Source organism: Diprion similis, chromosome 1 (genome assembly GCF_021155765.1).
Source record: "Diprion similis isolate iyDipSimi1 chromosome 1, iyDipSimi1.1, whole genome shotgun sequence".
NCBI lineage: Eukaryota > Metazoa > Arthropoda > Insecta > Hymenoptera > Diprionidae > Diprion > Diprion similis.
This window is the reverse complement of record NC_060105.1, coordinates 8,040,554-8,054,290: the sequence shown is the minus strand read 5'-3', so window position 1 is coordinate 8,054,290 and position 13,737 is coordinate 8,040,554. Positions and strand designations below refer to the sequence as shown.

General features: G+C 44.6%; 1 protein-coding gene across 1 annotated transcript in view; it reads right to left on the bottom strand.

The window, feature by feature from the left end:
- Positions 1-13,737, bottom strand: part of LOC124408641 (transcriptional activator cubitus interruptus-like) — a 66,007-nt gene that overhangs the window by 40,557 nt on the left and 11,713 nt on the right. The window contains exon 3 of the mRNA XM_046885734.1: positions 12,783-13,562. Coding sequence (XP_046741690.1) covers positions 12,783-13,057 — 275 coding nt within the window. The 5' untranslated portion in view covers positions 13,058-13,562. The remainder of the gene's footprint in view (positions 1-12,782; positions 13,563-13,737) is intronic.

The window sequence follows — 13,737 nt, the reverse complement described above, 5'->3', positions numbered from 1 at the left end:
GTTGATTGAGCCACGGGTAGTCAATCGTCGCCCGTGTAGAACGGATGGACGAAGCGGCGCACGCGTGACCCCGAGGACCCCTGTGACCCTATGGAAGAAGGAAGATGCGGGGCGAGATGAGCGGTGGAGGAGGCCTACCGTGCAACGGGGTCCCAGGGTAGCCCCGGTCTTCCGCGAAAGGAGCGGAGGCCCGGAGATTGGATGATGGAGGCGCGCAGCCTGCAGGACCAGCAGCGCCGGGCAAAAAGGCGTATATCTGGAGCCGCGCGAACGAGCGCAGAGCGACGCAACGCAACGCAAGGCAGCGCAGCGCAGCGCAGCGGAGAGACGAGCGAAGAGAAACGCGGGACAAAACAAAGAGGCACTCGCCCGGAATCTCAGTCGGCTCGCGGCTCCCAGCCAGGAGAAAAGAGACCTTGACTGTGTCGAGAAGAGAGGCTCGCATCGCGGCCGCCAACCGCTAAAAACCTAATTAGATGTCATAATTATACCCAGTGACGCTCAAGCCTCGGCGAATACCTGTATACCTGTGCTCGATCCGAGCTCGCAATTATCTCCGGCTGATCAGCCCACTCTCGAGATGAATTATTGAACACCCGTAATCCGCGGAATGGGACAGGGCAATGAAATACCAGAGAGAACTAACCGCAAACCCAACGGCGACACCTTCCTTCTACCAAAACCAATTATACGGGACGGTGCGAAATCCGATGAAATTACCTTTTTTCTTTAGCCTCAAAACCAAGGATTTCGTAGGAACGGATTGAATTCTAGAGCCAGCCTCTCTCTTTCCAGAGGCGCGGATAAAGAGAGCGAATCCCTCTACCGATTGTAAGCGTGCTTCAAACGCTCCCGCGTGTTTGTCGCCCGTGACGTCACCGCGGCACCGACCAATAAGGAACGGCGGTGTAGCGAAACGATCGTCGTAGGCAGGTAATTGCCGTGGCCAATCGTACGGGCAGACATCCGTTTTACCAACGTCCCCGAATAAATAAGAGTCAAATTTTTCTTTCCTCCCCTCACCGTGGGTACCCACCATTCATTCTCAAATGAATAATAGCGTCAACGTCGACCACGCGATACTCGCATCATCGGGCATGTGTATAAGGTACCTATGAAAAAGGAGGAGGAGGTGGAGGAGAAGGAGGAGTCTCTCCACCTTTCATTCCTAATTATATTCCTTGTTCGGCCGATGTCGCGACGTCTCTCTGCAACAACGCAAGAGACTCGTTTTTCCTTTGTCCAATCCATCGCGGGGGCGCGCTGCGCTCTCCTATTATACCTCTACCCGTGTATCTCCTGTATCTTCTCCTCTCGCGGTGGTTCGGCACTTCTCTTCTCTCGATCCTCGCGACGCTGACGCTGACGCTGACGCTGCAGCACCGAGCATCGTCAGGGTGGCCGATCCGGCCCTGCAACAGCCTCCCGTCGTGGACCGGTTCAAAAATACCTCGGATACCCGCGCCGGGGAGGCGGCCGCGAAGGGGAGGGGACAAAGATGGCGTACTACAAAATCGCCGCGCGTCTATGTGGGTTAAACGGAGACGGGACGCGTCTTTATTATACGGATGGACCGATGGACTGCGGAGGAACGCCTCTGACGGCGATCTTCACTCGCGGCTCCTTCTTCTTCTTCTTCTTCTTCTTCTTTGCCTCTTCGCTTGTACCTACGCACGCATCTCTACGCGTACTTCTATGTACAGTGTATACCTACATAGGAATCTACTATACATACACGATTTACGCGCATTATTATGGGGACCTGTATACACGTCTACCTGCCCGCCTGTACCTCCATCCACCTATAAGCAACGTTTCCACGGGGTCGTCCTTCCTCTTATTCGTCTTCTTCTTCTTCTTCTTCTTCTTTTCCACCGTCGTCGATCCTTCGCCTCGTTCCTTCGGTCAAATTATGCCAGCCGTTATATGTTTTATGCAACGGAGTGGGCGGACTGCTTGGTACACGACGTTGACTCTTCGGTTTCTCTTGTATGCACCCGCGTGCCCCACGTCAACGCGATCTGCCACGTTAAACGCGCCCCCTTGCATCCCCCCGATCCAACACCACCCAACCCAAGGCTCTATACCAATTAGATGACCTAGGGAACGACGGTTAATTTCTTACACCTTGAATTGAGTTATGTTTTCTTATTTTTTCTCACGTGTTGGTGGTTTTTCTTTCAATACAATTTAACGTCATTGACAGAATTTTTTCCAATTCGTTTCACTAGCGATCTGTCATATATACAGAATATTTTATTCTTAGAAATTATATTTATATATCTATCCGCTTGTGAATGATCTAATCTCGAGAAGATTATTTTATTGCATACAAATTCTAATAATGTTATACTCATTTTGCTAATCGATATTCGTTTAATTGTTATTTTGCAGTTTCTCCGGAATTTGAATTCAACTTGAGTTGCGAGGTTCGAGGAATGCAGCTTTAAGGGTGAGTCATTTTATGCATTTTGTGTAACGTGCGATTAAAATCGCACCATGTTTTAGCTGTGCGATCGTGAATGCTAATCAAGATATATATATATATGTATAACATATGGCAGGAGATTCTATAAAATATTTCAAAATAAGGGCAGTTTCAAAGGTTCGGAGTACCGTCATCGCGACAATAAAGTTGCGATGAAATTTAGTCACTCGTTCTCGGTTCAGACAGGAACTTTGACGAGTACCTACACGGGAATGAGAAAGTATCTTCGGTGAACTTGGACTTACGGTTTTTAAACACGCGATGAGATGCAACTAGTTTTGAAGATGAGGATCTTCGATTCGTGATAGAAGTTATTTGAAATCTCGGAATATTGAAATCGCGGTTTTACGTAGAGTATTTGGATCAACCCAACAAATATAACTATCGAAAGTTTTTCGCTGGTATTATTTTTATACCCAAATCGATCAAGTGCGGAGAAAATGTGAAGTAAAGTAAGAAATTCGACAAATTGAATGAGAAATTTTTTATTTTTCTTTAATGCAGGTATTACAGAATAATTATCATGATTTTTGTGAATAACATATTATAACATTGGAAAGTAGTTAAAGATGAGTTGTCGATAACAACTCTGTCATACACAAATGAAAGTATTTCACTACGTAAGTAAAAAAAAACAAGACAATAAAAAAAAAAACACTAATTACAAAAAAGTAAAAGCAAGCTGCGTGCGATCAGATTAAATAAAAAAAAAAAAAAAAATGTGGCGGAAAAGCTGCACACCTGCAGAATGATGTACTACCTGCCTTTAATGATAGAGCTCTTGACAAGATAAGAAAGGAGTCAACGTCTTCTCCGAATCTTACATTTTGACGCGTCAACTCATACGATCATCTGCCTATCATCAACTATCTGCTCAGTTTGAGTTTGTGAAAACAGTGTGCAGAGGCGTGGGAAGTTTTAGTGGTAATACCGAAAGTCTTATATATAAATATATCTATATGTACGCGACGACGAGGCGTCGCGGTGCGAGACTGCGAGAGATATCGCTGCACCCTTTTCTCCTTTCCTCTCATCTCGTTTGGTCTCAACACCACGCGGACGCTACTCGTGAGAGGAGTTATTTTAATTTATTCGTTTAGAGGCGATATCAATGAACTCATCCACCAACAGTGGTCTCCATTCAATTCCGTTCGGCCATACCCGGTTCCCACTAGCTTATTGCCCCGCTGCGCTGTTGCTCTGCAGCTGATCCTCGCGGGCTGCGTCGCGTCGCGCGTCGTTATAATTCGTTCGTACGACGGCGACGTCGACGACGACGACGTACACCCGCCGTTCCCTCGCAATTAGCGGACTCCTTCACGGACCTGCGCATCGCTTATTAATTGCCCCCCCTTCTTCTCTCCCCTTTGGGTTGCTGGCATCTTCTCATCCCTCCGGTCGCGCTGATTCCTCGCTCGAACTCGAGTCGTATTGTAAACGTACGTATACCCAGTATCCATTTGTTTACGTACTGCTGCTTGCATACGATAAAACGGCTATACGCTTGGAGATAAGGAATTAAGTGTAAGTGGTTATTACCGCTTTCTTATCAAATTAGAGAAGAAGACGACGATTCTGGACGCGATCGTTAAGTTGAAGGCAAGATCGTTGCGCTTTTCCTTTCTTTTGACGTCAAATTTTTCAACGATCATTATCATAACTAATCATAAGTGTACATATTGACAAAAAAGAGATCAAACCACTCGCCTTCCTTGTTTTGTTTACCCGTTAAAATCAGATATTAACTCACTTTAAATAATTATGTTGTTATCGGATTCTTTTTTTCGTATTACGACGAGTGGAAGATATTTTCGAAAATGTGAAATTTCTTAAATAAGAAAACGCGCTGTCTCTGGAAAGAAGGATTTTGAAATTAGCGCATCGTCACGCGTTCTTTGCAGTTTAACTTGAAATCGTATAACATCCCGTCTTAATCCTTCTTCATTTTCCATCCTTCACCTCAATTATAACCACCTTTGCCAGGCTGAATTCTCATTCTTCGGCTTCTTCTCATTCTTCATTTATTTCATTTTTGGAATGGACAAAGTGCCGGAGAAGAGCCGAGACGGAAACCGTACCCAAAAACGATGTTAATCCTGAAAAATGACGGGCTAATCTCGTGCTCTTACTCTTGGTCACGCGGGGTAGCCGCTGAGGGGTGAGAATTTATACCGTCGATCGTCGCGCTTCACCTTCCACTTCTTCTTCTTCTTCTTCTTCTTCCTCTTCTTATTCTTCTTCCTCCTCTTATTCTCATTCGTCCTCCTCTACACACATAGACAGAGCTACACTGAAGATATCTACATACACACATCGTAATCGGCATAAAGTTTCAAAGTTATTGAGGCCCGACCGGAGGGTGGAAGAGGGGGCGAAAGTAGCCGGCCGTAAACCCGTTCGGATAACATCTGGGCCTTCGTAGCCTCCGTTGCTGGAGCATCGTTGAAGCTGCACAGCGTGCCGGTGGAACCGCGTGATCAGAATATGCGGGTGTCGGGCTGACAGTGCGTGCGAGATCGCACGCATATACCGTGTCTGTCCCCTTTGTAATACGATGGAGCTGTGTGTTTGTGTGTGTGTATTTTTCTGAACACTGACCATCCCATCGAGCGAAAGGGCGGGAGGAAGACGCAACGAAAGAGAAAGAAAGAGAGAGAGAGAGAAGGACGCCGCGACGGATAATTTAGTAATTATCTTACCAGATGGCTGCCCTAAGGCGAGCCAACACACAGCCGCAATCTTTACTCCTCATCCGAGGCTCAGAGCGGCGTGATTCGCGATTCTCTCTGACGAGATGCGTCTTCATTTATTTATTTATTTATTTGTTTATTTATGTCGTGAATGAGAACGGGAAAAGAAACGAGTAATCATTTTAGTTAATGATATGTAATAATGAATTTTAGTCGATAATTCAATACTATTATTACATCTGCATCTCGTGCGAGAAATTTTTGTGAAAAATTTGTGGTAATAGGAAAACAATCAATTATTATCGTATGCAGTTTTATATGTGTTTTCATATTTGCTAATATTTATTTTGGGGTGAGGTTGAAGTTTTGAATTTGTAAAGTTCCGGAAGCGCTTAATTTTCAATTATTTGATGGCGAAACTTGAAGTAAAGAAATGAAAACTTTGCGAAACAACAAAGTTTCGAATGGTCGGACACTCGACGGCTTAAAGTTCCGATTTGCAATATTCTGAAAATTCTTCATTGTTCAATAAGCATTTATTTACCGTTCACACTTATCATGACTGATGTAAATTATCCGTTGCTTAGACAACTATTGAGTCAGTCTTGAGGTCGATGGATACATATCTGATCTATGCAGTTGATGATTGATGTTTCTGTTGTTCTGTTTTACAGCTCTTCTCATCTGTTATAAATTTTTTTCTACGCTAAGATGATTATTTGAGAGAATTTTATAATGCTACTTGTTTTGTTTGAAAATAAACTTCTCCGCGATGCGTGTGTAAGAGAAACGGGTGAAATCGAACGGTTCATTCAACTCTTATAGTTATTTTCTCAATCGTTTTTACGGGGCACGAGCTGCTAGTTGATATACCAAAAGTTGTGTACCTTGTAGGAATTAAGTATAGTTTAAGAAAAAGTTGAGAACGAAATGGTCGTGGAGTTTGAGCTGGATAAAATCGATCGCGCTTGTCAGTATTATTTTACAAAGATTGTAGGTACTTGATACCACCAAATTATGTAATCTTACCGAAATTTATTCGTGACAGAATCATATTTTTTAACGTGAAATGCAAAAAAAAGAAAGAAAAAAAAAACGATTATTCGTTCACCACAGAGTCAATCTTGTGAGAAATATGATAAAAAATTCTGTATGAATGTGAAATTTTGCCGGAATAATCTTTTTCTCGAAAATGGCATGATTAGGTTCGGCTGATCTCAACTGAATTTGAAAATCGTTTTTCAATAAAAAATGGGAGCTAAAGATTATATCTAAAGTTCGTAAAGTTATAGTTGAAATTTGAATCGAAAAAGAATTCCAACACAGATTGCTGTATAAATTAAACTCCAAAAAAGTTCTGTCCATTCATATTCACTATATACAGCAGATGTAAAATGTGCAAAATTTTTCTTTCCGTCTACGAACCCCGGGGTGTGTGCATAAACATCGGCATTGAACCCGGCGGGCCAAGAGGAATCGATGTCTCGCAAATCCTGACTGGAACATCACTATATCCGAAAAAATAACAGGTCTTATATACTTAAACTACTGTAACACGAGTACGTTACCGGAGGATGAGAGAAAGAGAGAGAGAGAGAGAGAGAGAGAAATTCTCTCAAGACTAGCCAGTCCTATAAAAATATCCCCTTTCATACCCTCATCCCTAACCGCTTCTCCCTCCCCTCCCCTCCCCCTCGCCACTCCCTCTCCTTTACTCTCTCCTCGGCGGAATACGAATGGAGGCATGGAGCACAATAAAAATTCCGGGACTCGAAGATGCCCTGCGTCCCTGGGCACGGGCGTGCATTCGATTATCTTGGTAACTCAATCTCTTTGGCTTGCTGCAGCAGTCCCCCGTGGGCCCGAGGCTTCGTCTAGCCGGCTCTCCTCTCTCGCCTCATCTACGGACCCCAACTTGCTGCTGCTGCCGTTGCCGTTGCTGTTGCTTCTTTTGCCGCTGCGGCATCCGGACGCGGTTACGCCGTGATCTTGCTACGCGCGGGGTTGGAGTGTTTGCCAAGGGTAAACCGGCGCACGCGTCCTGGTCCTCTTTGCCGTGGATGTGTTTACCGGTCTAACATTATGGCACCCGGTGTTGGTTGAACGGTGAAGGAATAAGCTGCTTCGGAAGTTGAGTTGACAAGACAAAGAGGAAAATTATCCGATAATTATCATGTCGCTCAATATTTCAACGCCGCTGGTTAATTGAATTCGATACGAATTTTTGTCGGGTTTTTTTTTTTTTTTTTTTTTTACCTTAATTCTATTATTTTTGGTTTTCCTTTTTTTTTTTCGAACAACTCTTTTTGGGTGTAAGCTCTTCGATCCTAAAACAACATTCTCAAGTGCTGCAGTGCTGCAGTGCGAGCAGCGTGCTGCATTTCGGTGGAACCGATTTATATGCGTTGATTTATCAACCTAGCTCGTGCATTCCGAATAGAATGCTGCTTCGGCCGTACTTTTCAGCATTGTTAATTTCACCAACCCTGGTTCTTTACGCCTTTGACACTTCGTTCACTATTCGTCTTCGGCCACCTTTTTGATATATACTTAATATACCTGCCATTGCACCTTTCGTCGGCTTGTGTTCCTGAGCTTGAGCTACAGGTGTTGCTACGAGCGTCTTATGGATCTCGTGGGATGCTTTCGACAAGAAGGGGATGTGGTGAGGATAGACTTGTACAGATTTATGCACCGATTCTGAGTTAGTGCTAGCTGCTATGGCTATCGGTAACGAGATCCGTCGACCGTGCAAATAGCATTGATCGTATGGATCTTTCCTTCCACGTCTTGTAGAGAGGGAAGGCAATCAATCGTTTTCTCTTTGCACCTCGAGATAGATTTTATCTCAGCTTTGCGGTGGACCCAACGATTAATGCATTGTGTATTGTATCACAGTTCGTTTTAAACATGATCGTTACCTAGTCGACCATACAACTGATCAACGTCTTCACTTTTGATCTGTATACCTATGTATATAAGATGTATACGAATATTCGATCTAGATATAACGGCGGACGGCGGATCTGACACCACACCGTGGCTAATCATTTATGTTATATTATAGCTACCTAGCTGGAGGAAATAAATTAGTCTAAAGTTATCGTAACTGGACTTTAATTGAGAAATTTACAGTTTGGTATTATGTTATATATACAATGAACGAGGTGTGAAATGACAACTTAATGCGAGAACAAGGAAAGGCAGGTATATGATTAGAAATCTTTTTTAATTTATACCGTTTCATTCGTAAATGACAAAATAATATCGTGTGATAAGAAATCCTGAAGAGGAACTGATACTGCGTTTTAAATGATCGATAAACAATCGTACCACTTGTATGGCAGAAACTTACAAGCAAAGAATACTAAATAGGAACTCGAGCTCATATATATAGCCACTTTAGTCATGCAATGGCGGTTTGTGCCTGAAACAAAAGCGAATTGTCAAAGTCACATATACATCATTTTATTATCGTCGTTCTTCGCTTACTGTTAACGATCTTAAATTATCAGTATAAGTTTGCATATACTTGCCACTAGTGCTGCGTGACGTATTTTCTGATTTTATAAAATTCTCAAATTCAATCATTTTTCAATACAGAGAATTCTCGTCACACACATATATCTGACTATGAGAATGTACTAATCAACATGTAAATTCAACGGTGAATTCCTGCGGTGCACAGTAGAAAAAATTCCATCAACTTTTTATTTCCATAAGTATATTATAAGACATTCTACAAGAGTTGAAAAGCGTAGATACGTAAAAAGCTCTGGAAAACAGTCATCGTCACGTCAATTTTTTATACTGTAATATCTCTTTCTCTCTTTCTCTCCCTCTCGTTATTTTTTACCGGTATATTGGGCAGAGCAATTACCGCGGTTTCTTTATAAGCGCGAAGAAATCTGAGAACACCTACGCGCCTGTTAAAACGAATCGCGACTTTGAAGCCACCGCGGCTCGTATTATACACGATGCATATGGAGGTTCGCTTTAGCGCGCGACGACGTTGTGCAGATTAAGACACAACTCCCCTACCCCCCCCCCCCCCCCCCCATCTGCCCCTTCCTTCGTTCAACACAACAACTCAATGCTCTCTTTTTACCGCAGGCAGACCTCTTTGTCTCCCGTTTAGTTGTACAAGCATGCGGCAGCACTCGCGTGTCGCACATCCTGTGAAGTTATGCTTCTTCTCTAACGATTTTCATCCCTCTTAAGTTGCCCCCCTTCTTTGCTCACTTTTCCGGCACGCGACTCCGGAAATCTCGATTCCCCGGGAATCCCCCATGCGCCCGTGCGTCGTCGCGAGACCTGGGAGTAATAGGCAGGGTGCAGAGTGCCGAAGCGTAAACGTCAACAAACATATCACCGGTTCAACCGCACGCGCATAAAATCCCATAAAGCTGCAGGTCAAACAAACAATTCCCGTGGGATCAACAGCTCGGCTTATGGGGCAACGAGGAACTCTCTCCCCCTTTCTCTCTCTTTTGCTCGCTCATCTTTTTTTTTTCTTCCGGGAAAACTCGTGCTGCTCCAGATCAGCAGCCGAACTACTGCTGCATTGGAATAATATAGACGGTGAACTTAAACTCTGGATCGGAGACAATGCATGTCTGCAGTCGACTTACTGTCGCGCGGTATAACAGGGGACGGAAATAGGAACCCCGCTCCGGGGGCTAACTTCTATTCGAGCTCAACTTGGCCCCTCCAAATTCAGGGACACTACGTATAAATACACGAAGACTCTCGGGCAATGTGGACGCCACGTGGTAAACGCTCTCTTTCGATCCCTAGGTCGGTGCTCGCTTCTTCACGATCTACGCTTTCTGCACTCTCTTATGGTTGTGATGGATCAGGTGAATTATACCGCTGTAATAGAGAAATATATTCGCCGAACGAATAAGTCGAGAAATATTAAGTTTTTATTTTTCACGTTACTCGCGATACTTGCATACAAATTTGCAAACGTATTTTTCTGACGGTGAATATTTCGACGCTTACTGCTTGGACGGATATATCAATGTACTGGGAAGTCGGTGACTTGAAGAAGACGTCTTCCTCGTGTTTTCGGTGTTTAAACTAAGGGCGGGAAACATGGGAGAACGATAACGATTATTGGTACAGTAAGAACCTAAGTCAACTTGTTAGGTAGTTTGTAGATTCTATTATGTATTTGCATTGCCCTTCTAACTAAACGTTCCTGAAAACGTCAGGTTTCTTTTGCTGTTTATTGTCGGACAGATGCGCAGATGATGCCTGAACGAGATACGGAATCAGTTAAAGGCATTGACTCCAAATCTTTAAGAGGGTGTATATATCTCCGAATATCTAGATCCACGTATCTCAAACGCGAAAGAGAACTTAACAAATCCGTTCTATACATAATTCTGACCAAAAACACTCCAACGCATTTTCATTTGACGCAGAAATGAGGAAACGGCACGGTTTCTACGAAATTGCAATAGTAAATTCTCCTTAAGTAAGAACGTCAGGCGTGAGATACATGCTTTCGGAATTGAGCACCACGACACTTCGTATCATCCATGCCACACCGATGCCAAGAATTCTCGTTGAGATTGAAAAGTGTGACTTGGATTCTTACCCTGTGTCTCTGGTTGGGCTCGATAACTCGAGTGCCACATGATGAAAATGCACGTGACACACGACCCGGTGTTGGAGGCGCACGCGACAAGCGCGAGAGTAAACGAAAATAGAATGCTAGAGAATAAAATAAACTCACTACCCGAGGGATGACGACGATGCACGCTTCGCCATCCATACCGTCGGACCATGATGCGCGGGCTACGGAGGAAATCCACAGACGGACTTGACAACGATAACTCAAAATTATACCCCGCTTTGTTTTTGCGGCTTAAGGAATGCTGCCTGCATGGACATTGAGTTAATCCGTCTTCGTCCATTCGCAGTTGGTGGTATAGATACTGTGTCATGTGACAATGTTGCACTCCAGCTTACCGCAAGTGTAGGCACTCACTCGGTAGCAACACCGTCAAGTGACAAGAATGGAATGCAAGGGTTACCGGGGTGCCGTCGTTATCCGAGTATCAACTTGAGATAGGCGGTTAAGTTTACCGCACAATTATAACGTGGGTATGTGTGTATGCATTTGTATGTACACCTATGCTTGAGCGAGCGCAGCAATCAGTTGTATATCATGTATATGTATTATAGGTATGCATATGGCGTAGTGTCCTGTCATGCACGCAACCGATGGTTCCAGGTTCTTGTGCATATGCCCCCCCGAAGATTGACGTTCTATCGATATAATGAACTCGAATATCCCCCATCTGTTTGTGAAAAGAATCCATGAAAAATTTCTTTTCATCGTTCGGCAAGGTGGATTGCTTTTGGCTTATATATTATACCTTTATACCTGTGCTAATCTACATAACAAAACGAAGATCCGCGCAAGGTCTCTCTTATTCCCGACAAAGAGTGAACGGAGGAACGACCACGACGATGATGATAATGATGATTACGATGATGGTGATGATGATGATGATGGGAACACGCAAGGTTTTAGATCCCCAAAAATATACATCGGCTTCTTTATTCTTTTCGGGCAGTGATACCGCGCGCGATTTCTTGAGATTGCGTCTGTGGCTGCGCTGTTTGTAATTGTTGTATAATATCGAACTACTATATGTATATATACCACGATATCAACTCGGAACGCCGTTGTATAATCGCGTTATATCTTTTCGCAACTCGATGCCGCGCGGCCCGCGGTATCTCCAACTATGAAGATCAGGGGACGCGAATCGTGTTTAGTCTGTGTACTCTCGGGTGCCGCGTGTTACGACCAGCAGAGCCCAGCTTGCCATTCTGTAAAACGTTACTATATAGGTGGGTATAGTGATAGTGCAGTGATAGTCTAATGTTACTGCGCGGTAGAAGAAGAAGGAAAACAATGTTGGCATATATGCGAGGCAATTAGCTTAACTCCATCTGAAACCTTGACAGACTTTCACCCTGTATGATATTTCTTCTTTTCTATTCTACGACATGTTCCACCCCATTTGTCTTGCTTGGAAATCAGTCTTTTATAATGTCCTATATATAATAACCGAAGATTCATTATCTGCGATGACTTTCTCATCTTTTCTGTTCTACTGATTTCTCGGTTTCGCTTGTTTCTCAGTTTTTCGTCAACTTGATTACGGTGTATGGTAACAACAAATCAAGACTCTATAATATCGATGAAGTTTTATTGAAAAGTCAAATTCTCACCGAATCACCAAGTTTCAGTTAATCAGTCCGTAATGGGTCAATGAAACCTGATCCGTATGAACTGGCGAACAATTCATACTACATTCAATGAACCATACTCATCGACGATTATCGGAACCTGGTATCCGTGACAATTTTACTCTCTTCTCAAACTTGATCGGTGAAAACTTCCCTAGCACATATCATTGTTTTTCTAAAAACGATCTGTGCAAAGATCAACGACTAACCGATGATCCTCCGTTGTACTACACCACACAAATCTACCGAAGAATGAAAAATCGGCCATCTTCAGACATTTCTTATACACGCGGACTGCCATCGAAAAAGTAGTAGATAAAACTGTGACTTACGGATGGTGCGGAGGCGGTGCGTGAAACGCGGCTGCTGCTGCGGCCGCCGCTGCGGCGTGGTGTTCCCATGCGGCGGCTGCTGCTGCGGTTGCGGCAGCTGCGGCTGGGTGATGAGCCGTCGGTCCATGATGGGGGTGAAACGGTGGCGGTGGATGTCCATGGGGGTGAAACGCGGCGTGAAAAGCAGAGTGATGATGGTGGTGGTGGGGCGGGGGTGGTGGTGGCGGCAAAAGGGAGAAGGTCTCTTGATGGTAGGCGACTTCCTTCCCGGGCATCTTGACCGACTCCAGTTCAATCTCCAGTTCTGTCTCCCGGGTTCTTAACGCCCTGTTCCTGCAGGCAGCCCGGAAGTTCGCCCCGTAACCGATGTACTCGAGGAAGTCGGCGTCGCTCGGACACCGACGTCGGTCTTGCAGACGCGGGTGGAGGAACCCGCGATCCGAGTCGAGGGGGCCTCCTAAATATCCGAGGTTCGTCGCAGCGCCGATTTCTGCTGGTCTTTTATTGTACTCGACCTCGGTTTCACCACCCTGCTGATCCGCATGGCCGTCGCTTATCGTTCGGGTTCTTCGTCGGTGGTTGCGGTTTCGTCCACGCGTATCCCGGCCCAGGATATCGACGGTTGCAGGTCGCCGATGGGCCCCGACGGTCCCTAACCCTGATTCGGGCCCCCCTTCTTCGCTGACATTCTTACCGATCCGATCCCCGGAGACGGACTCTTTACCCGAACTAATCCTGATGCGGGTCAACTTTTTTTTACAACCACTATACTGTTTCTTTCTTATTATACAATGCAGATCTTCACACACGGGGTGCCGTTCGCGTACGGCTTTGATATAAATCACGCGGTTACATTATTTGCATTTTTCATTTACTTTTCCCCAGGATATTTATCGACGAATCTTTGAATATACACTCAAACTTCACACCGCCCCCCCTCCCTCGGTTGCAAATG